This window comes from Pelodiscus sinensis, chromosome 7, assembly GCF_049634645.1.
Source record: "Pelodiscus sinensis isolate JC-2024 chromosome 7, ASM4963464v1, whole genome shotgun sequence".
Taxonomy (NCBI): Eukaryota; Metazoa; Chordata; order Testudines; family Trionychidae; genus Pelodiscus; species Pelodiscus sinensis.
This window is the reverse complement of record NC_134717.1, coordinates 38,098,156-38,122,168: the sequence shown is the minus strand read 5'-3', so window position 1 is coordinate 38,122,168 and position 24,013 is coordinate 38,098,156. Positions and strand designations below refer to the sequence as shown.

At 42.6% G+C, this 24,013-nt stretch overlaps 1 protein-coding gene across 3 annotated transcripts in view; it reads right to left on the bottom strand.

Moving 5' to 3' along the window:
* XIRP2 (xin actin binding repeat containing 2) overlaps nucleotides 1–24,013 on the bottom strand; it is a 187,361-nt gene that overhangs the window by 32,314 nt on the left and 131,034 nt on the right. For all 3 annotated transcript variants that reach the window (XM_075933533.1, XM_006135766.4, XM_006135767.3), the window contains 2 exons: nucleotides 16,906–17,069; nucleotides 9,072–9,203 (listed from right to left, as the gene is read on the bottom strand). In XM_075933533.1, coding sequence (XP_075789648.1) covers nucleotides 9,072–9,203; nucleotides 16,906–17,069 — 296 coding nt within the window. The remainder of the gene's footprint in view (nucleotides 1–9,071; nucleotides 9,204–16,905; nucleotides 17,070–24,013) is intronic.

The following is a 24,013-nucleotide window of genomic DNA, read 5'->3' as shown; positions in this document are numbered from 1 at the left end:
ACCAGTGTAGCTTGCGCAAAAAGCATCTGCAAATAATATGCTAATGACATTGTGACTCATGCTAATGAATCCCCCATTAGCATATTTTCTGCTGCAAAAACTTGCAGTATAGACAAAGCCTTCAAGTCTCTCTCATCCTTTTGCTTATCTTATTGCTTTCTCTTCCATATATCAGAACCAAAATTCTTTTTTAAAAATAGGACTGGTTTTCATGAATCCAAAATGAAAAGTTTGGTTTTTTGAATTAAAATAACTTTGTTTTAAAATTTTAGACAAAGGTTTTAAAAAGTGAAAATCAAAACAAACATATAGATCTTATTGAAACAAAATATTTTGATTGACCAAAACCAATTTCTTTCTTTTTATTATTACTTTTTGTTTACTGAAAAATTAAGATTCTGATCTTTTGTCTTAATTTAAGATGGGGAATATTTGTTTATATATCGAATTTTTATGGAACAAGAAAAAACATTTTCTGCCCAGCTCTATTAATGACGTTGATATTTAATGTATCACCTTGACAACAGAGTTAGCACCCAAATAAAGAGAGAGGTTCACATTTAAGATTCACAATTTCAGGGTTGCTGAAATTCAAATAGACACCACTGTTTACATTACACTTGATTAATATTTGGTGTGCTTCACAACCATTTTTTTTAAGTAAATCCATGTGTCCAAGATATTGTTATCACCATGTAGCATAACAGTGCTTAGGGCATTGTTATAAATCATCACAACTCTAAGGACCTACAAGTTTTTATACATTATATTAGGGATTGAACGGGCCTTAGCTGGACCCAGAATTAAAGAGAAGCAAAAAAGAGATGCAAAACTTCCAGTTTTGTGCACTTGACAACTCAGCCCAGTATCAATAAAATGTTTTAAATTCCCTAAAACAGTGGTATAAAGATTTTATTGGATGAGATTACTTCCATAGTTCACTCTGCTTTGCCATTCATGAGTTATGTGAGTTTCAGGAAAAAACAACAAATGGTCTGGTAGCACTTTATAGACTAACCATCTACATGTTTTGTTAGTCCATGAGTTATGTGGCCATCTTAAATTCATACTGATAAAATCCTTTGTACAACACTATTTTGTATTTTCTACACAATATATCATGCCATTTGTGGTGATTTTTGGTGATATTAGAGAGCTGTTTTCAGAGAAAAATGCAGATAGCTTCTCTTTAAAAGATATTCTACAAATATTTCCTTTAAAAATTACTTGCATAGATCTGTATGCACTGAAGGCTCCAAATAACAAAGGTGAGAAGATAATTCATCTAATTTACTTATTTTTTGTAATACTGCTTAGATTCTAATGATACCTAGGAAAAATCTAAGACAGATGGATCATTCATAATCTACTACAACTGGTGTGTGCCGAAGTCATAGTTCAGCTTTTTGTCCCAGTGCAGTCAGCTAGCTCTGATGGCTTATGTGTTGACACATCCCTCTCTGCTCCTTTCAGGGCACAGTGCACCTGAGGAAGTAGGGCCAAAATAACCCCTGCATCCTCCACATAGCAGGAGCTGCAAACCTCCCGAAGGCTTACGCAAGCTGTGCTAAAGTGTGGGGAATGTCTCCTTATTTCTTATTTCACATCATATATCAAGTGCCAGGCACAGTCTGGCCTTACATATGATGCACAATATTATGAGAAATAATAATGTTCTTTGAGTGGGAAAGGAGTAGGGATAGTTGAGAATGAGAGGAAAACGGTTCTTTCACGTCTATCAAATTGTCAGCTGGCACTATAGTCACCCCATGCGAGGATGCACATCATGCATCCTAAGGAATCCAACAAGTAGTCCTGTGGCACCTTAGAGTCTATGAAACATATATAGTATCACGGGGTGGGCAAGAGGCTGCAAGCGGGCTGGATTCAGCCCACCAAGCCACCACATCCAGCCCACGGCTGCCTCTCTGGGACTCTTAAGCACAGTGCAGCGGCAGCCGCTTTAAATGTGGCTGGTCTATTCTGGGAGCATGGAGGGAGGTTTTGTGCTCTGTCCCGCCCCTCAGCAAAATCTCTCAGCTTCCATTGGCCAGTTTCTGACCAAAAGCAGCTGAGATATTTTCCTGGTGGCAGGGGTAGTCAATGAAGCCTCCTGCCCTCCCCCTCCTCCCCCATGCACTCTCCTTCATTTTGCCTGGAGCAGAGCCATGTGGAGTAGCTTGCGACTGCAGCCTTCAGGTTCCTGCAGGGCTGCTGACTGAGAGATGCCTCGGTAAGAGTCTCCTAGCCAGAGCCTGCCTCTGGCACACTCCCTCGCTCCCCCCCCCAACTACCTGCCCGAGGCCACCACGCAACTCTCTGTACCCCTTTCCCTAGGTCACAACTCCCTCCCAGACTCTGAACCCCCTCCTACACTATTCCCCCAAACCAGAATCCTCTCTGGTACCCATACCCCCTCCCTGACCATGCACCTCATTCCCTACCCCAAGTCATCACCCAAACCCTCTGCACCAACTTCAACCAGGTCACAACTCCCTCCTTCACCCAAATTCCCTCTCAGACTCCACACCCCCTCCTGCATCCCAGTCTCCTACCTCAAGCTCCCTTCTGCACCCAACCTCTGTCCCAGACCCCAAACCTACCTCGGTAAAAAATGCGGCCCTTGACTACTTGCCAAAATCTTAGGGTGGCCCCCCATTAAAAATTATTGCCCACCCCTGTAGTATCATGAGCTTTCATGGGAAAAACCCACTTCAGATCACGAGGTGCATTTTACCATGAAAGCTCATGATACTATATATTTATGTAAGTCTCTAAAGTGCCACAGGAATACTTGTTTTTAAAGTTACAGACTAACACGGCTTCCCCTCTGAGATTTTTTAAGGAATCCTAGTGAAACTAGACTGTACGGAGTTATATGTAGACATTATTTTAGAGTATTGGATTTATTTTAACATTTACTATCATTAAAAAAATTTCAAATTAAAAAATCTATGAAAATCCTGTACAGTATTCCACTGATCTGATATTATAAGATTCAATACCATGCTCTAGGAGGATATGGGGGACAGTTGGTAGCTTTCGTGTCAACAGCGTAATGCAAGCAGAGGTCGCTCAATGGACCAAAACCACCAATCAGCAATTTCAGGGACTAAAATGAAAATAATTAATTATCCCTCCTATCCTTGTTATTTGGTGCATTCAGCTCATAAAATACATATTTTAGTTCCTCTTCTATCTTTGAAAAGAACGAGTTCATTGGAGCAAGAACATATTTGTCAGAAGCTATCAAATGTTGTTGTTACAAATCCACATAATCTTTCCTGAGTGCTAACATTTGCATTTGGGTCTTTAAGGAAGCAGATACATATATATGTATAAAAACAAGGACTGCCAGAGTTCATTATTGGCTCCACATCTTAGATGGCTTGTAGGGGTGCATACTCCGCACCATGCTTCGGTGACCCACTGCCAGTCTTCATCTAGCCCATTTTCTGGGGCAAGCTGCAGTCTGTACGGGCAGCTCATCACTGGCACGGGGTGTAGATTTGCTACCCCGCTTACCAGGGCTGCCACCCTCCAAGCCCCAGGCCTGCTCTTGCTCCTGGGAGCCTCTTGCTTCCTCAGCTGCCAGCTCTCTACTGCTCTCCCCCCTCAGTAGCAAACTGTTCTTTATATAGTTCGCAGCTGGGCCCTCATTAGCCCTAACGGCCTCAGCTGGGTCTTTTCTTTCAGCCCCTGCTCCAGGCCTGGGTTTTGCCCTTAAAGGGCCAGTGTAGGGTGTGCGCCCTGTCACACACCCTCCCTCAAGGACTGGGCTTCCCCTCCCCGGCTGGCCCCCATTCTGGGCCTTGGATGTACTTACCCTCTGGCTCTGGTCCCTCCCCCCCCATGCCCTAGCTATCCTCCGGTTCTCCCTAGCCACCTCTGAGCATGCGCAGTAGAGTCAGCATGTCGGCCAGCGGGTTCCCCACAGAGTCACCGCGCAGCTGTCAGTATGGGACAACAGTGCCCGTCACATGGCTATAAAAAGTTATTCTAACAAAGGAAAGGAACAACTAATGTTCCTGACACAAAATTCAGTGAAGCAATTTGTCATGTGACACAGACTGAAAAAGTGGGGAATTCTACAGACATTTTCCCCTTTTCTAAACTTCTCTTTCTCGTAGCTCTATCCACTATTTTATATATTTCCCACTGAGTTTTTATTTTGTTCTTTAAAAATAACAAAAAAGTTTTCTGCTCTAAATCTAGGAAAGCACATGGAGGCCTTGTTAGGATGGAAAGTAACTCTCGGGGAGAAAGCTATTTTTAAAAACAGTCTGATCCCCTGAATGTCACAGAAATGTGACAAGTTCACGTGTCTCAATACTATAGGGATTCCAAGCTGTACTCTTTCTCTTCCCACTTTTAATCTTAAAACCAAGATTATTTCTCTTCCACACAGAATACTAAAGGAATTTCAGTGATCTCTTTACTGTGAGCTGTTTTGTGCGCTGCCTGTATCATGGGTCAAGGCACAGGAAGGAGAGTAGCCTCCACTGAGCCACTAGTGTCCATTTTGTGCAGCTGTGGGAGGAGTGGGACAGATTGGGGTGTGGAATGACTAGAATTGAGCAACATGCTTTAATGACCCTGAATGGGGAAGAAACCTGCAACTGGCATGGATGCTGAGCAAATTAATTCCCCTTTGGAGCAGGAGGGAAGGAGAGCATGAAATAAACTGTGATTCTCAGTGTGACTCCCCTGGTACAAAATACAGCTCCCCTGAGGACAACTGAGTCAGTGCAGATATGTGCTTCTCTTATTTAAGACAGGTTTTTATGTTACAGTCTAGCCCTAAGTGACTGGAAGTGATGATTGTTGACTCACTAAGAGTGATGGGCAACCAAGACTAGTGAATGAGGCGCATAAGTGTCCTGCATTCATCTCAGTGGGCCACAAGATTGAAATCCAGTTGTGGGCAACCTGTGGCCTGTGGCCCACTGGGATTCCACCTTAGGCCCATGCACTTCCGCTCTGCCCTTTTCTCCATGCCTCTCGCACACTGGGGCACTGGAGCCCTGAACTTACCTACTCCCTACCCCCTCCCTCCCAGCACTTTTGGAGCACATGAATCAGCTGATTTGCAGCATTCAAGCTGTGGGAGTGAGGGGAGAAAGGGGGACAGAGCGTGAATCAGCTGATTCACAGTGCTCTGAAAGTGCTGGGAGGGAAGGGAAGTAGTAATAGGTAAGTGTGGGGCTTCATTGCATCAGTGCTTGAGAAGAGGGCAGAGAGGGAGTGTGCGGGCCACAGGTGGAACTCCAATGCTTTTGGAGAAAGGACTTGTTCACTAAGGAGGTTGGCTAGTTCAGATTAACTAGACTTTTGGGATCATGTGTGAACTGAACTGTACTTCTAAACCTGTTGAAGCTGACAGAAAATATCAGAAGAAGGAAAAATAGTAAAAGTGGCAAAGAATGTGATATATTCAACAGAAGAAATTAAATAAAAGAGGAATTATATTTAAAATTCCATGTTACAAGAATGTTATTAGGCTACAAAGCCAAACACTCAGAAATTAGAAAACCAGAATGTAGACTGCCCGTACATACTTAATTCTGTCCCATTATACATAGGCATTAGATAAATAAATTTAGAACCTTAATCTTATTGAAATTTAGTGGGATTTGGATTCTGAAGTTGGGTGATTTGGAAATTTTATCCAAAGTGTAACTACTATGTTTGCCCTAGGACTCTGCTTCATTTAGGCCAGAGGATAGCCAATGCTGAGGGAATGAAGGTGATGGTCAATATTTTATCTTTCTCATTCAGCAAGGGTATGTCTACATTGCATGGTTATTTCAGGATATTGGAGGTATCTCAAAATAGCTACCCTGCATCTACACAAGCCACCCATTATTTCAAAATATTTTTTGAAATAAGGGGCACGTTATTATGCCATCTCAGTAAACTTCATGCACGAAGGTTAAGGGATGGCTCGAAATAATGTGTTATTTCGAAATTTGGCACTGTGTAGATGCGTGAAATATCAAAATAGATTCGAGACAACATATGCAATTTGCACAGCCCAAATTGCATTTCTTATTTTCAATTTAGATGTACCCCTAGTAACTCCTGCCTTATTTACTGAGTACTGTGCAATAAATGCAGAACTATTCATCTCCTCATGATGTTTTCCATGGTAATCATTGCTGTAATAGCTGCATCCCTCAGAATTAATGAAATTATCTTTACTGAGAGATGAGAGATTTATTATTCTAATTTTATAGATGGGGAAACTGAAACAAAAGGACTTACCTGAAGCCACATAGTAAAAAAATGACAAAGCTGGGATTAGAATTCAGGCAAACCTGACTCCCAACTCTATGTCCATTCCTCCCACTGCTACAGATGCTGAACAGCTACAGTTCCAATGAGGCAGGGCCTCCATGGGGGGAAAAAGTATCTGATTGTGTAAATAAATGTTGTATCTTAATGTTTACACACAAAGGGGCTGAATTACGATCTCACAGACAATTGTAGAGTCTTTCCTAACTTTTGAGTGCTTGAACTTCAGGGGCAGCAGTATAGGGCGACAGATAGCCAGTCTGCAAGGAGAGCTGGTTTTTAAACTGGCTCTCCTCCAGACCAGCTCCCACCTGGCACCCTGTGTGGAGTAGCAGGGAACTCCTTGGGAGTGGGGCTGGAGTGCACTGGCTGCCGGCCCGGCCCCTAGGGACTATAGAATAGTCGACTAACAGATTATGGGTAGGATGAAGCAGCTAACCAGAGAACAAGATGTTTCACTTAAACGGGGCAGGGCACTTGGTAGCCAATCAGCTGACTTCATCCCTCTTTCCCAAGTCAATGACTAAGAAAAGACCATGGGAGGACAAGAGTGGGGGGCAGCCTCCTTCCCTACTACATGTGTTTTTACTTTTTATTCCCTGCTGTCCAGAAAAGGACCTCTCTCTGTTGAGAGTGATGAGAGGGTATGTTCTCTCTAACATTTCTTTGCATTGCTTTGGACATCTGACTCTTTTAAAGTCATTCCTCTCCTTGGAACAATCCAGTCTTTGACTTATGTTCCTTCTGTCACTTGGGCTATGTCTAGACTACAGAGATTTTTTTGGAAAAGAGTAGCCTTTTTTTCAAAAAAACGTCACCTGCGTCTAGACTCTGGTTGTGTTCTTTTGAAATTAAATCAAAAGAACACAGCAGTTTTTTCAACAGAGGTAAACCTCATTTTACGAGAAGAACGCCTTTTTCGAAAGAGCTCTTTTGAACGAGGCTTGTAATCTAGATGTACCCTAATACAACTTTTCTTCATATTGAAATGTAGAATTTGGACTGTCCACACCAGCAAGACTCACTCCTGCATGTGAACAATCCCAGGTGTGGAACTGGAACTCATTTTTATCCGCAGTAGGAAGTGTGAATCTGATACAAAATTCTGTTACACTAGTTTCACACTGTTAACTTCAACAAAAGTACACTATTGGCAATTCATGTATTAGAGAGAGGAATGAGACCCTGTATTAACTTTTGTTGCCATAAAGTGGGAGCTCCTTGGTTAGTGTAAACTGATGTAGTTTCCAGTCAACAGAACAGATAATTTCATATGTGCCACCCTGAGACACCATGGAAACACAGAAGACAAAGTAACAGTTCTTCCTAAACTGTATATACAAATGCAGTCAAATGAATTTTTAAAGCATTAAACAGGTTACATAGTGAGACTGAAAAGAAGAAAAGGATCGGTAGACACCTACATAATCATAGTGTCCATTGAGATGTTAAATCTTTTAAAAAGAATCACCATTTAAATTTAAAACTGTTTGAGACTATAAATCCTTATTTTACCACAGTCTCCCCATTTGCAAATTCATGATTTCCATTGAAATGTACCTCCAGCTTTAGACATAACCCACCATTTACTGTTACTCTAGATTTCATTTATGTAATCTTCAAATTCTGCCTTTGAATACACGTTTCCCATTGACTTTACTGGGAACTGCACAAGCATACCCCAGTGTAGAATTTGCCTGACTTTGTGTAAATGCTGTGGGTCCTAATAGTCATGAGGAATAAAATGATCAATAGTGGCCATGTCTAAAGTTGTTCTAACTGAACACACAAAGTATAATTATTTCAAAGTGCAGGCTGCATCTCTCTAATTTGGCACTCTGTGTTCCAGCAACATCAGTGGTCCAGCATGATTTTAGTTAGCCAGATGTCAATTTATCATGGATGTGACCAAGTTTGTTTATGACCACCAGTCTTGGCTCTCAGAGTGGTCTGTGCTGTTATTTATCTCTAATTTACCCTTAAATGTCTTCTAACATCCCAGTAAGCAGTGGAAGTGCTAGGAATGCTGCTAGATTATACTGACCTCCTATGGTCCAGCATATTCTCTAGTTTGGAATCAATCAAGTCCCATGGGTGCCGGACTAGAGAAGTTCAATCTGTATAATTTTATATTGTGATACAAAGCTTTACACTTCTATTATTTTAATCTCTCTCAAACAAACTCATCAAATGCTGCTTTTCATTTTGCCATTGCTCCTTTTCAGAGTGCACAGTATATATGTGTAATAAAATTCATTGCACTAAGTCTTTGTATATTCCAAAATCATTATCTTCTGCAACCATTTTTTATGATATATGATAATGAAGAAATAAAATGCAAAAACCTTTTATCTAAAACATTTCGAATGTGGTTTTATGTAGCATCTGGGTTCTTCCATGCAATCTTTGATCTGGTTAGAGAAGCTGATTAAATTTAAACAGCAAACTCCTTCTCAAGGAAAATGACTTAACGCTTCAAGTAAAATATATGCAAAATACTAGCAGATACTTTTATAATGAGTTACAACCCCAAAGGCAAAGTTCTTACAATACTTATCTATTTGCCTGTAGATCAGCAATAAGTATAGATCTCTTTTACATATTGAGAGTTTATCTACCTAAAGAGTAGCAAATGTCAAAGAGAAAATTACACTGTGTGTGTACATTACAAAAACATTGTCACTGATAATGAAATTAATCAGCACATTCAGCATGATAACTAACAGTATTTCCCTTCAAAGTTATCTGGAAAGTGGTATCTCTTATACTATTGTTACCTGTACAGATTTGTGCTCGTACTGGTGTTGATCAATTATTTTTTGTGAAGAGGCAGTTTCCCGTTTCTCAAATTGTTTCTTCACACTTGCTAAGCCACCAGGCACTGTGCAGGTCTCTGATTCCTCCAAAACCTAGTGTAACAGAAAAAATTAGTGTTACCTGGTACAGTAAGAACAAATATTCATGGAAATGATCTTTTTCATTAGGCAATAAGAATAATTTGTCTATTTACCACTTGCGTAACCACTCATTTCCAAAATATATGTAACCACTTAGTGATAACTTCCATCACCATATTCTACAAGCTCTACTACCTCATTGTATGTTAGATTTTATATTAACTAGTTTATTATAGAACTTTGAAATGTTTTCTTGATTCTTTGTCAGATACATTTTGATGTCTGATCTCTCACTGTTGTTAAAGCATAATGCAACAGTAGCTAGCACACAGAACTCATGAATATTAGTATGTCATAGCTACAGTAATAAAACAAACCACTAATAAGGCTGTCAAAAACACTAAACATATAAACACTTAAGACTAGATGTTAAAACCTCACTGGGTTCCTACCTCATTTATTTAAAACAGCGTAAGCCACTAGTGGGCCTGCACCATTTTGTTTTCCTAAAGGATCCATAGTCACAGAACCTCGGGGCTCCGGTTGGCTCCAGTTCACTGTTTCCAGCCAAGGGGAGCCATGGGAAGCATCATAGCCCAGGCCACCACTTCCTGCGGCTACCCTTGGCTGGAAACAATGATTGACCTAGGACTGACAATTTTTTATTTCCAAATTAAGTGCTTTTAATTAGGTACCACGTGCATGTTCAGTCTTCACAATCTGGCATGTAGTGGAAAACATGCTCCATTTTTTCCTTTAGAAAGAAATTTTAGAAGAGTGTTTTTTTCCAAATGTCATTTGTTTCATTTGGATGCAGGGATTTGGCTGGAAAGGGATAAAGAGAGAAGAAGGAGACAGTGGGGAGAGGGTGGAACTGGGACAGAGCAAGGGTGGAGTATAGGTGAGGCAACAGGCTGGGGAGTTTGTGTCCCCAAGCAGCAGATTCACCCACCACCCACGAGTGTGAGTCATAATTCCTTCAGCTCTAAGTCATGTCCTTTACACAAAAGCTATCTGCAAATATCTAAATTTCCTTCTTATAGAAGGATCTTGAATTACTTAGGCAAACTTATAATTGATTTCAACAGAACCTTAACTAAGGAGTTCTGGATTGGGGCCAAAGTTTTTTTTTTTCTTCACACATGCTAAGTTTACTGAGATCCTATTAGTTACAGGGATTATATTTAATACATTTCATCTATTTTGAGGGAGTCACTACTCTTCATATTGGAAATATATTTGAAATAGGTAGTCTCTTTCAAAGATAGCACAATATTTCTAAACAAAAAATCTTTATGCAGCAAACTGTACTAGGGATGTAAGCAAGTAGTCAAGTGGAGTATCAACTACTCACTTCCCCACCCCTCTTGCTGCTTCTGTATGAGAGGCAGCAAGGTGGGGGGAACAGGAGATGGTGATGGGGGGGAAACAGCTTAAAAGCCAGTTTCCCCAGTGCTGACTCTCTCCCCCTCCCCCGCCACCACCTCTGTCAGAGGCGGCGGAGGTGGGGGGGGTAGGGAAGGTTGCAGCAAAGCAACCTCTACCCATGATGGGCCTCAGTTGCTCTGGCAGCAGCCCGTCTGTGGGGGGTCCCAGGAGGGAACTGGGGTCTCCTGCAGACAGAGACTGCTGCTGCAAAATGGCTCCTGTTTGCAATGCCCCAGCCTGGTCACGTGCAGGGGATGCTCTGGCATCAGCCCCTGTCTGTGGCTAGCCCTGGCCACCATGAAGAGGGGCTGCTGCCCGTGCAATCCCTGTCCGCGGCCAGCCTGGACCGCCGCAAAGAGGGGCTGCTAAACCCGGTATGAGTCGGGACTGAGCACTCCTGGGTCAAATGAGTCCAGGACCACTGCGCCTCTGCATTTTAAATATTATAATAGCGCCAGGTTCTTACTATGTTTAAAATGCAGAGTCACTGTGGTCATGGAGCAAGTCTCCCCTTACCATTAGCAAAATCCCCGTTCCTTAACATCCTTAAACTGTTCTGCATATAATCCAAATATGCAATATCAACATGTAGATGACATACTGAGAGGCAGGAGTAGAGAATATTTGGCATGCTTAAGCACATAGGATGCAGATTCTGGCTTGTGGCTGAGGAATCCCTGTCACAGGTTTGGTAGGAAAGCGTGCAAAGATGACATTAAGAGACCATTATGCTGCTGCGATCTAGGGGTCTTCTAGGCACCAGTCCAGTCAATGCCTCAATCAGTCATTCTAGAAATTGGAGACTATAGTTCCTCACTTCCCATACTTCATATTAATGCAAGAAAAGAGTGAACTTGGACACTGTATGATAGTGCCATGCCACTGAACTATTCCCTGATGAAAGAGTAATCAGTTCTTCAATAGCTGTAATAATCCAGTGATTATGTTAGCCTGTGGCTGAGCAGAGCCAGTTCCATTTCCTTACTCTGCCACATACATCCTCTGATCTTGAACAGATTACTCAGGCCTTGCCTACAGTGGGGAGGAAAAAATATTTTAATGTGTTAACAAAGAAGTTGTTTTCACATGTGGGCAGAAGATGGAGTTTATGAGGTTTTTTGACTGGTTACCACTACTATAATTGCTTATTACACAAGAATTTTAACTTCTATTAAAATACATCTTTTTTTTCCCTAGCATAGACAGTGTTTTGTCTTTTGGTACCTGAGTTCCTCATCTGTAAAATGAAAATACTTCCCTATCTCACAGAGGTTGTGTGAGATGTAGCAATGGTGGGGTCTGTGTGTCTAAATAAGTATCTGAGGAAGAAGTGTGCAAAGTTATTTCTGTGTTCTCTAGGATCTGGACACACTCAGCTCTTTGTGTGCTTTTTAGAACTCTTTCATATTGTGAATTCTGTGATTTTTAAAATCATGCCATGTTTCATTTTGTACCATATTATTTATACCTACAATACAAGATATTTCTAACCACATCTTCAGTTCATTTTTAATTAACAACATTTTTCACTTCTCAGCATGGTTATCACATCAATTCTAGCCTGTTATCTATAGAGGTTCTCTCTATAGCAGTATTACTAACAGAGTACAGGTTGAATCTCTGTGGTCTGGGACTCTCTGGTCCAGCAAAATCTGTGGGTGACAGGATGTTGCTGGACTAGAGAGTCCCAGTGGCAAAGGTTGCTGACAGCTGAGAGCAGAGCCAGCTGGCAGGGGCAGTGAAGCTGGCTAGTGTGTGGGGGGACTGGAGCTCAGAGCCAATAAGGCTGGGGCTGATGGAGCTTGTGGGGCAGCAGAGCCTGCAGCTGGTGGGGCTGCAAGGTCAGCAGGGAGACTAAGGAGAAGATGTTAGGAAGAGGAGCCCAGATGGCTGGAGAGAGTAGCCCAGCAGGGAAACTGCCTCCCTCCTCCCTCCCCCGCCCGACCTTCCCTGGTCCAGCAAAATCCCTTGTTTGGAACTGGTCAGATCTCAAGGGAGGTCCAACCTGTATCATGATGTTTTATGAAATCATGCAAGAGTCTTCTTAACCGTGTATCAAGAAAACAAATTCAGTAGTAAAACAGCATCTCAAATGAAAATTTGAGTCGATGTATTCAAGGAAACCATTGCTTAAAAATTGCTAAATTATGTTTTTTTCCTGTTGGGGTAATCTAGGTTAGCTGTATGTTTTGCTTCTCATTTCTTACTACAATCAAATAGGCACCACTTGTTACATGTTGATCTAAAATAGTTTCTTCTGAAGTGTGCAGAAAGTAATAGCTACCTTTCTCCTACATATTATTTTTCTCTAAATCTTATCTGAGCTTTGCCCTTTCCTATGTTAGACTCAGAGGTATTTTAATAGCTATCGTGACAGGCTGTATAATAGCTACAGGCATTTCTACTGTGTGTTAGAGTTTAGGGAAATATATTTTTTCCATAAAATTCAAGGTCAGAAGGAACCACTGCGATACTCTAGTCTGACCTACAGTAGAACACAGGCCATGGAACTTTCCCAAAATAATTCCTCGACCAGATCTTTTAGAAAAGCATCCCATCTTGATTTAAAAATTTTCAGTGATGGAGAACCCACCATAAATTATTCAAATGCTTAATTTTCTCACCATTATAAATGTGTGCCTTAATTTGCAGCAATAAGATTAACTCATCCAAAGTTCTCTGCCAATTTCATGGCATACTGTGTGACACTATACAGATCAGTGCTGTGATATGACAGCTCAGCCGAGTGTAGGACAAAAAAACCTATTTATGGGTATGTCTAGACTAGTTTGTAGCACCCCTATAATTTGAGTTACGTGAGTACCAATTAACGTGATATAACTCGCACCTTTTTCAATGCTCATCCAGACACCCTACAAGCATGTATTCTAGGACTCCATGAGATTTGTATAAACCACAAATACCAATGTTGTATGAGCTATTTTAATGTTAGCATACTTTTCTGGGTCTGGTTGTTGTATAAGTGAGACCTCTGAAAGCGTTTAAGCGAAATTCTCAGGAAACCTGGGCAAGATAAAAATGGTAAAAGTCGTTTGCCATTTTCTCTGATTTTTAGTAAGTGGAAATCATTTAGGAAACTTGAAAAAAATTGGAGCTCTTAATTCCTTTCATATCACTTTAAGGATGATGCAAATAGAGTGCAACATTTAGCATCTTAAGCCCAACGTGTCACAATTCAAATCTATTATGTGGTTCTTTCATCATCTTTCTTTCTGTGACCTTCTGCAAGATTTCTGAGGTACAAATGATAGAGGAACAAGTCAGTGAAACCAAGTATCATATACTTGAGTTCACACTAGTATCACATTTCAATTCTCTGTCGTTTTTCATTTTGCTGTTCAGCATTTTACTACATTTTATAAATATATAGAAAAAGTGTATGTATGCACCAGTTCTCTTGTTCTTTGACCTATGTTTTTTTAATACTATTCTTTTTTTTGTTCTCCTACTTTACATTCTAAAGAGAATTCTGGGGTGTTTTCTACAGTACTTAATTGAATAAAAAAATATGCCGTGGCTCTTTTTTATTGAAATAATGTGCCTTCAGGAACTTTTATGGTCTATCCTACCCTTCATACCTAGAGAAAACTCCTACTGATGTCAAAAAGAGTAACACACTGGAATCAACAAGAGACCAGACTCATTAATATGCTCCTCCTATGTACACACCTCTCACAGTGTTTCTGTTTTTACCATCATTTCTAATTTCACGTCTTTCTTAAAGAGAAATTCTAAGTACCTATTTTCTGGTCCATTAAGGAACACTGTGATATACTACCCTTACATTTTCTAACATAATCTAGAAGAAAACTACGTGATTGAAATACTGTTTCTAAGCATGTTTTCTATTGTCAGCATGTGCTTAAGACCATGGTGTCCAACCAGTTCTGAAGCAATAGCCATACAGTGGCTACTGCTATACTGAACTAGTCACCCTCAACCGGCCAAATAGCCACATTGTTCAAGCCAACTAGCCACACTCAACCGACCAAATAGCCACATGTGGCTAGTGTGTTGGGTACCACAGGTAATATAAATCTTTAATTCCATGTGCAAATAAGACCCAGATGCTGCACTCCTTCAATTCCGAAGTTGTTTCACTATCACGCAATAAGGGGTGCTCACAAACATGGTAACAAAGTTCAAGCCTACAGTCATTTCATTCATGGTTTTAGGAGACGCTGGTACACTTATTGCTTGGTTATTTCAGTTTTACAAAAGTTTTTCAGAAATAACTTATAATCTATAGTATTTTGGTATGCTGTATACATAACTACAGTTTCTTTTTTAGCAACTAATGTGAATGATATTTAAAAATATAAGTCAAATTTTTAAATAGATTAGATTGTTGGACAGGTACTATAGTCATAATTCTCAGCATCAATATTAAGTATTTCTGTAAAATAAATTCCTATTGACTAGAGAGGCACACAATAGTAAAACAAAATTAGTCAGAGTTTTTTACATACAGGCAGTCCCCAGGTTATGTACAAGATAGGGACTGTAAGTTTGTTCTTAAATTGAATTTGTATGTAAGTCGGAACTGGTACATATTTTTTTTGGGGGGGGGAAGCTGGAGTTAGGTGGAAAAGACCCTGATTCTCATACAACTTCCTTATTCTAAGAAAAACACATACTGTTTTGATATGAAGGTTTTTTTGGTTGATATTTTAATTAAAAATTGATCATAAGTTTCAGTGTTTCATGCTATATCCAAATCTTCCTTTTGGGGTACATGAAAGATCCCAGTTATTCATTTAATAGTCAGAATCTTTGTTTTTTATAACTAAAAAAAGTTTATTCAATGCATATTACTGTTCCAAATAGAATTTGCTACAGATGGTTCAGTGAAATGGGTATTAAGTGTAATCAATAGTCATTGGAGAGCACAGTGAAATATTGATACAATCAAAGCTGTTGTTGTATTCTGCTGAGCAGAAAATGGAAATCCCTTCCTGTGAAGTGTGTGTGTGAATTTATCCACAGGATTAATTTTAAAGAAAAATTCTGTGTTGGGAACAGGAGTTTAGCCACATGTGGGTCCTCATTGTCCACTCACCCACTTTACAACCAGACCCATCCCCTCGGGGCTTACCCTGCTCCGCTCCAGCCACGGTGTGGGGTTGGGGCTTATCCCCTCTTCCCTTCTGCCCTGCTCCTCCCCATTCTTGCCCACCCACACCACTGGGTAATTTTTCAGCTTCACCTCTGCCAGGCTGGAAGGGACTTGTTAATTTCACGTGACGCTAACAAGATACTTGCAGCTCTAGTGCTGAAGAGGGAAAGAGCTGTTGCTCCCAAGGTGGGGACTGTAACACAATGGGTCTCACTGCCTGCTGCTCCTGCTGTTCCCTAGGAAATTACTTTTTCTGCTCTGGGGTGCCCCCTTTTGGCTGGTGTCTTGTACCCCCAGCAGACCCGCGTCCTCTGCAGCGAGAAAAGCCACTCCCAGCGTCTCCCTGGTCTGCTGGGGGGAAGCACCGCCGGAGGCGGCGACAGTGGGGGAGGCACCCCGCACTAGCTGCACCCCCTTCCCCCGTTTGTAACTAGGGATCCGCCATAAATTGGATTGATGTAACCCGGGGACTGCCTGTAATAGATGACTAGTTGCTTTTATAATCTTATTACAAAACAATGTTCTTTTATTTTTCATTATATGGAAGGTTTTAAAGAACAGGTTGGACAATTAGTTACTTAATCTTGCTCATTGCAAGGCACTGGACTAGATGATGTCTCAAGGTCCCTCCCAAGCCTACTTTTAATGATTCTGTACTATTACCAAGTTTTACACTGCAGTAATTTCAAATTCCTCAGCTTGACTAGCCAAAAGTTAAATATTATTTTGAATAAAATTTTATTACCTGCTGATTACAAAAATTGGTAATCATACAGAAAGCTGTATTCTTCTATCATCACAATTGGTTTAGCAAAGCGGCAATGTTGCTTATCTCTCATTTCTATGTTTATTTAAATATTCCTAATAGATTTAGTGCATAAAAGAGCAAAAAGAAAAAACTGTACAGACAGTGAATTAAAATGAGTCTTCCAAAAGATCAGTGGTATGCAAACTCTCATTAATAAGAGACTGAAATGAATTGGTGATTTTGTTGTGTAGGTTTTAGTGATTCAGGTTTTTAATTTTTGTGCTACATAAAGGTAATGTGGGAAAAATGGTGGGATCGCTTTTGTGAATAAACAAGCAGAATAGGGATCTGTATAAACAGAAATAGCAAAACATAAAGACAATTGTGATGTTAAATCTTACATTAGCAGAGGAGCTGCTGCGCTCTACTTTGGACACAGCTGCTTGATACATAGCCATTCTCTCCTTCAATGAGACAGAATCCTGGAAATCCAATGTCACACTATCACTCCAATTCGTGCTTTCGTCTGAAAATCCACTTACAGGTTTGTGACAGACAGCAGTAGCTAAAAGCAAACATAATATTTTGTATTAGGAGGTTAATTTTTATTATTAAATAGCTGCTTTTTAAGTCTGAAAAGAGAAATTATCTTCAAAAACAGACTGCAAAGAATGAACAATATCATCCAATATTTATGGAATGTTACATCAGTTCTAACTCATAATGTATGAACTGCAGCAAGTTATGACTCAGAATCAGGCCCAGTGTGCCCAAGCCTTCTCCCCGTGAAGTCAAAAGGTATTTCAATGGAAATAATGATGTTTCTTATTGAAATAAACATCACTGTTAAAAAAAAAATTATAGTAAGACTTTTCCACAAAATAGATTGTTTATTTTTCTTGATAACCTAGCAAAAATACATGGCCACCAGAAATCATGACTAGCAAACTGTAATCAATTTAGTTGCAAAGGAGTAAGTCAGAGCAGAATTTGTTTCCAGTTTATTTATTTACTATTAATTATTTTGTCTTCACTAGAGTATTAAAACCTTACCGAAAATAAACTGCATTAACCTCACATATGATAAAGTCAAGAACAAGAGTATGTAAAGCAATGAATATTGTAGTGGTTTACACTTAATTACTTTTACTCTGAAAAATGCAACACCTATCTATATTGCTGTTACTTCCTCAGTTTATGCTGCACCCACAAAGTTAAGACTCGTTGCCCCTAAAATGTGCATTGTCTCATCATAGCTTACTTTTTAATTTGCTCTTCTGAGATCTTCACTTGATATTTCATCCATAGTATATAAAACTCTACATTTGGTGAGGATATCACAGGTTACCATGAAATTTTTCCCTTTATAATTTTGCACCTGGCCAAAAAAGTCACTTTGATATGTTCATATATTAGATGACTTCATGCATATGCTGATAGTTATGGGAAGAACAGTAACACTATACAATAAATCATTCTTCATGATGATGTCATCAATGTCCTCATCTTCACTGGTTAAAAAAGGTACATTCTTTACCTTGGAGCAACTAACATTCCTGAGCTATCCCGAGGAAATATCACAGTAAAAACAAGACCCTTTCATTTTACTACGAGGTTAACTAAGCAAAGTCAGCACTATATGTTCTGGGTTGATCCTGTCATTTCCCTGGCAGTAAAACTGAAGTGCCTTGTCTTCACTATACTTTTATGTTGGGGTAGCTCATGCTTGTAGTTACCCTAAAATAATGAACCCTTTTTAGTAGTGAAGACAAGACCAGTGTAGATCACTCATGAGATAGAATTATACTTATCGAAACTAAAAACCAAAACCAAGTATGGACATTTGCCTGTTGTGAGTTTCTATTTTTTGTATATTCGGTATGCACTTCTTACTATTTAAAAGAGTGGAGATAGACAAAGGTTTTACAGCTTCTGTTCAACTTTATTAGACATTTTGTGCCAGCAGTACCTTGCTAACTTTCACGTCTTCCTGTAGTATGTCACAAGGGAATATCATGTTCAAAGCTAAATTCCAGGATGTAGAGCAGGGATGGGCAGTAATTTTAGATGTGCGGACAGTGAAAAGGGTGGGGCCTTGGGCAGAAGGGGTGGGGCCAGGACACTTCCATGCTTCCCTGCCCACAGATCCTGACTGGCCTGGGGGTAGTGGAAGACAATGAAGTCTTTGCCTCTCCAGAGAGAATCACCAGCTGTTCTGAACAGCAGGTGTTTCCCTCTAGGTGCCCGGGCCTAGGGGTTGGCAGATGGTTGAAACAAAAATATCGACCCCCCCCCCCCAAAAAAAACACCAGGAAAAAATTCGGGGGGGGGGGGGAAGGAGAGGGAGACCAAAGTCATTGACCCCCCCCCCCCCAAAAAAAAGGACTCCAAGAACTTATTAAGCCAAAAAAAATAATTTAAAATAAAACAGCATGTTCCCTTTAAGTGCAGGGATAGGAACAGGGGAGAGGTTGAGCACTAAGACCCCTAGGTCTTTTGGTCAGCAGCCATTTTGTGCCGGCAGCCTTGGGGAACCAGATAAGCATGGGGACTGGGATCCGGGAGCTGGTGGTGTTGGGGGCTAAGGAGGGCTCGGAGCGGGGAGAGGCCGGGCACTGAGTGTTTGTAGGGTTGCCAGGTACTTGGCATTTTCACCTCCTGGCCGGGGAAAAATTCAGAAAATAAAAGACATTTTAGGTGTCCAGTATTCTCTGAATTTTTTTACCAGACAGGAGCCGAAAATACCAGACTATCTGGGTGAATACCGGACACCTGGTAACCCTACCCGGGCCCCCGGTGGTGGGAGGAGACTGAGACTTTGCACACTTCCCCCACCCCTAGGTTAATCAGGACCTGGGGATGGGGGGAGCATAGGGAGTCTTTCACTCCCTGTCCCCACCCTGCAAGGGGATGGTGTGCTTAGAGTTAACCACCAGTTGAGCAGCAGCTGGCGGCTGACTCTAAGCACCCTATGTCTCTTACAGGGTGGGAGGAGACTTGGTGTGCTCCCCCCACCCCCAGGTCAATCAGGCCTGGAGGTGGGGGGAGCATACAAAGTCTCCTCCAAACCTGCCCCTGTCCTGCAAGGGGCATGTAGTGCTTAGAGTCAACCGCCAACTGCTCAGCTGGCAGTAGTCTCTAAGCGCCATGCACCCCTTACAGGGAGGGGGCACGGAATGAGAGACTTTGTGAGCTCTTCCTGACCCCAGGCCAATTAATCTGGCAGTTGACTTTAAGCACTGAGGGCCCATGGTGGGGGAGGAGACTTTGTGCACTCCCCCTGACCCCAGGCCCTAATTGGCCTGAGGGTGGGGGAGCGGCAGGAAGTCCGCGGACTGCAACCATCTGCTTGGCAGGCCAGATCCAGCCCACAGAGGCCCTTTTGCCCACACCTGATGTATAGAATACTGATAGGGTATGTCTACACTACCCCCCTAGTTCGAACTAGGGGGGGTAATGTAGTCATACTGAGTTGCAAATGAAGCCCGGGATTCACGAGGGATTCACGCCCGGGATTCCACGAGGCGTACAGCTAGTTCGGATTAGGAAGCCTAATCCGAACTAGCTACTTCGTGCCACGTGTAGCCGCGCGGCACGGGGTCCGAACTAGCCGGCATTTAAAAATGGCGCCGGCCGGCTTTATGCAAATGAAGCCCGGGAAATTCAAATCCCGGGCTTCATTTGCAACTACGTATGACTACATTACCCCCCGTAGTTCGAACTAGGGGGGTAGTGTAGACATACCCATAGATAGTACCTAGTCCTGCTTTGCTATTGCTCCCATGACACATAGTGTAACCTGATTGGATAAAATAAGCAGAGTGTTCATGTTTCATTTCCCTGGTGCTTGTAAAGTAGTAATATTTTTCTTAGTGTAAAATCATTGCAGTCCTACCCTAGAAATTGTCATGTCATACTGGCAGGTAAAGTCAAGAGAACAATTAATTTAATTCAAGAGCAAGTACTAGTACGTCTATCTTTTTTATTATTTCTAATTCCATACTTTCCATTATATAAAAATTGCTTTTTGAGAGTCTCTACAAATTAATAGGAAGAGATTCATTTAAATAATAAATAGACTTCTTAACATGCTAGCTGCAAGTGGCAGTGCCTTTGTGCAAGCTGGTGCAACAAAATCCAATTTTGTAACAAGTTTAAAAACTATAGTTGCATGGAGATTTCTGCTCATGTTTTGAGATTTCAAAACCCTGTAAGGGTAAAATTTTGCTATCATGTACATCAGCATAGATGAGTGGGAACTGCATAAATGAGTATTACAGAAGAATCTGCCCTTGATCGTTTAAGACTATTTTTAAGCATATGTATTGAAGAGTAGCCTCTAAACTTATGAAATATACAGCCTAAATGCAAGTGAAATAAATGGTTGAAGGAGCTTAGTGAATCAAGTCAGGTTTTTTTAATCAACTTAATTTTAATTTTGGTTTTTAAATACAAAACAACCATTTAAAAATCAGACACAGTATCTAGATTTGGTTATGACAAATACCTAAATGAAGACAGGATATTCCTTTAAATGTCAAATAAAACTGAAAGTTGCTGTGGAACAAAGTTTAGCCTTTACAATGCAGCTCAGATACTGAATGTCAAGTCAGAGACAGATTATATGATTAATTGAAATGAGATTTGCAATCATAATGCAATTTAGGAAATCTAGCAACAGCAGCAAAGCAGCTGCAGAAATGGGCCTACAGTAGAGAGTGAGAACATATGGCTTTGTTTACTTTTATCTGGATCAAGGTGCAGTTCAAGGAAAATCTGCAAGGTAAAGACCTTTGTAAGTCAGCATGGAGCATGTACAATATTTACTAGAGCAAGACGAGGATAAAGGACTCGAAGGAAACATTGGTTAGCCACTTAATACTATAATTTAATTTCCTGCAATTATTTTCATTTAATAAAATCATTTGATTTTAGTCAGGACGTGGCTTTTTTGGCAACCCCCACTTTTTCGAAAAGCTGCGTAAATGTCATTTTTTGAGGAAGAGCGACTTTTTGAAAAAGGGGGGGTTGTCAAAAAAGCCGCGTCCCGACTACTTTCACTTTCGAAAGCACCCCTGCACCCTGTGGAACGCCGCTTCTGATGGAGGGAGACCAAGTGGGGGACATTCGCTACTGCCACTCAGGGCTGGCCCGAGCCCTTTTGGTGCCCTCAGCCCGGGCTTGCGGCGTCGCCCCCGGGCGCACGGTGCATACGCGTGCCAGCCACGGCCGCTGGTGCACAGCCCGGGGCCCGCTCCCGGGGTGCACGGCACATTTGCTGCCCAGGCTGGCCTGGCCAGTGCTGCTGGCGTGCGCGCCAGGCCATGCAGGGCCCCACGGCCGTGGGGGGAAGGGCACTGCTGGCCAGCGCCACGGGGCTGGCTCTGTGGGAGCTGGGCACGCGGCGCCTGATGGCAGCTGTAAGGGATGCCATGTGCCCCTTACAGCTACCATCAGGCGCCCCCCATCGGTTGGCGCCCTGGGCAGCTGCTCAGCTCGCCCATGCCTCAGTCCGACCCTCAGCTACCCCCACTGCAGCTCTGCCATTTAAATGTAGTAGGAGCCAGGCATGCAGGCCACAGCGGGGTTAGCTCCCAAGGGTGGTACGAGCTGGGACTAAGCAGTCATGGCTCATGCCGGCTCCTGGATAACTATGGCTCTGCATTTTAAAAGTAGTAAGAGCCCACTGTGATCTTACTACATTTAAAATGCAGAGCTGCTGCGGGGGTAGCTGCTGGGGGCGGTGGAAGCCGGGACTGAACAGTTCTGGCTTGCACTGGCTGTGAGACTACTGCGGCTCTGTCTCTCCTCCTTCTCTCCCCGCACCACGGAGACAGTGCTAGGGGCAACTGGCTTTTAAGTCGGCTCCCCCCACCCCAATAGTGGCTCCTGCTTCCCCATCCTCTTGCTGCCTTTGAATCTTGCTACAAGTGGGCGGAGCAAGTAGTCAAGTAGTGACTGAAATATCCAATAAGCCTAAGGTTACTGGGTAGTCGACTATCCAAGTAGTCACTTACATCCTTACTCTGTGAATGGCTCACCCATGCCCGCAAGCAACAGGACAACCTTCTGAGACCCACCACCCCGCTGAAGGAGCACGTCACCATCGCCCTGTGGAAACTTGCCATGCCGGTGGGGAACCAGTTTGGTGTGGGGAAATCCATGGTCAGGGCTATGATCCTGCAGTAGTCAAGGCCATCAACACCATATTTCTGTAGAGGGTTGTCACCCTGGGGAACGTCAACCCCATCATGGATGGCTTTGCTGCCACGGGCTTCCCCAACTATGAGGGGCCATAGACAGCACCCACATCCCCATGCTGGCCCTTGACCACCATGTCTCAGGCTATATAGATAGGAAGGAGTACTTCTTGATGGTACTGAAGGCCCTGGTAGACCACAGGGACATTAATGTCAGCTTGTTGGAAAAGGCGCATGATGGCCACATTTTCTGGAACTCAAACCTGTTCCAGAGGATGCACTCTGACACTTTATTCCCCAACTGCACCATCAGGACTGGGGACATCGGCACGTCCATGTGCATCCTGTGTGACACAGACTACCCCTGGCTGATGAAACCCTACACAGGCAGCGTGGACCCCACCAAGGAGCACTTCAATGTCAGGATCTGCCTTCAGCTGCCTAAAGAGGAGGTTCAGAAGTCTCCTCACCTGCCTGGAACTTAGCGAGTGAAACATCCCCTATATGATGGTGGCCTGCTATGTGCTCCACAACATGTGCGTGAGAGTGAGGGGGAGACTTTCTTGCCAGGGTGGGGGGCAGAGGCTGATTGCCTGGACAGGGCTTACGAGCAGTCAGACACCAGTGCCATCAGAAGAGCACATCAGTGGGCTGTGCTTATGTGGGAGGCTTTAAGGGAGAGTTTCAGACAAGGCCACCTGTGAGACTCCCCCTGGGCCTTTCCACAAGGAATCCCTGCATTGCCCCATGTGCCTTTCCTCCCTCACCCTCCTTTCCCCTGCCCTTCCTTGCCCCCCACCTCTACAGACAAAATAAATAAGCCTTTTTGTTTGAACAGATAACACTATTTTTTTAATTTGAGGGATATACAACAGGGGAGGGACTGGTGAAAGAACCTGGGATGGGGGAAAATTGGGGATGAGAGGAGAGGGGCTCAGTGATGGGGCAAGGAGTGGTGCCTGTCTCAGGTACCATTTTGGCTTTGGCTGCCTTGGGAGGTCCCACCACCATGTATGGTTCCTGGGGGTACCAGGAGGAGACGCCCGGGGGGGGGGGGGGGAATCAGGGAGTTGGGGGTGGATAGCTGGGCAAGGAGTGGGGTAGAGTGGGGAGTTGGGGAGGATGGGGGTGGGGAGGTGGCTGGTGGCCTGCTCCATAAACGGCAGAACCTCCTCTCCCCACGGCAGGATCCCATGCACGAGATTGGTCTCCTCTGCATCACCATGCTTGACCATGCGCTCCATGACAGATGTTATGGAGGAGCATATGGCCTCATGCTGGTGTGATAGCCTGGTGCTCCTTGCAGTCA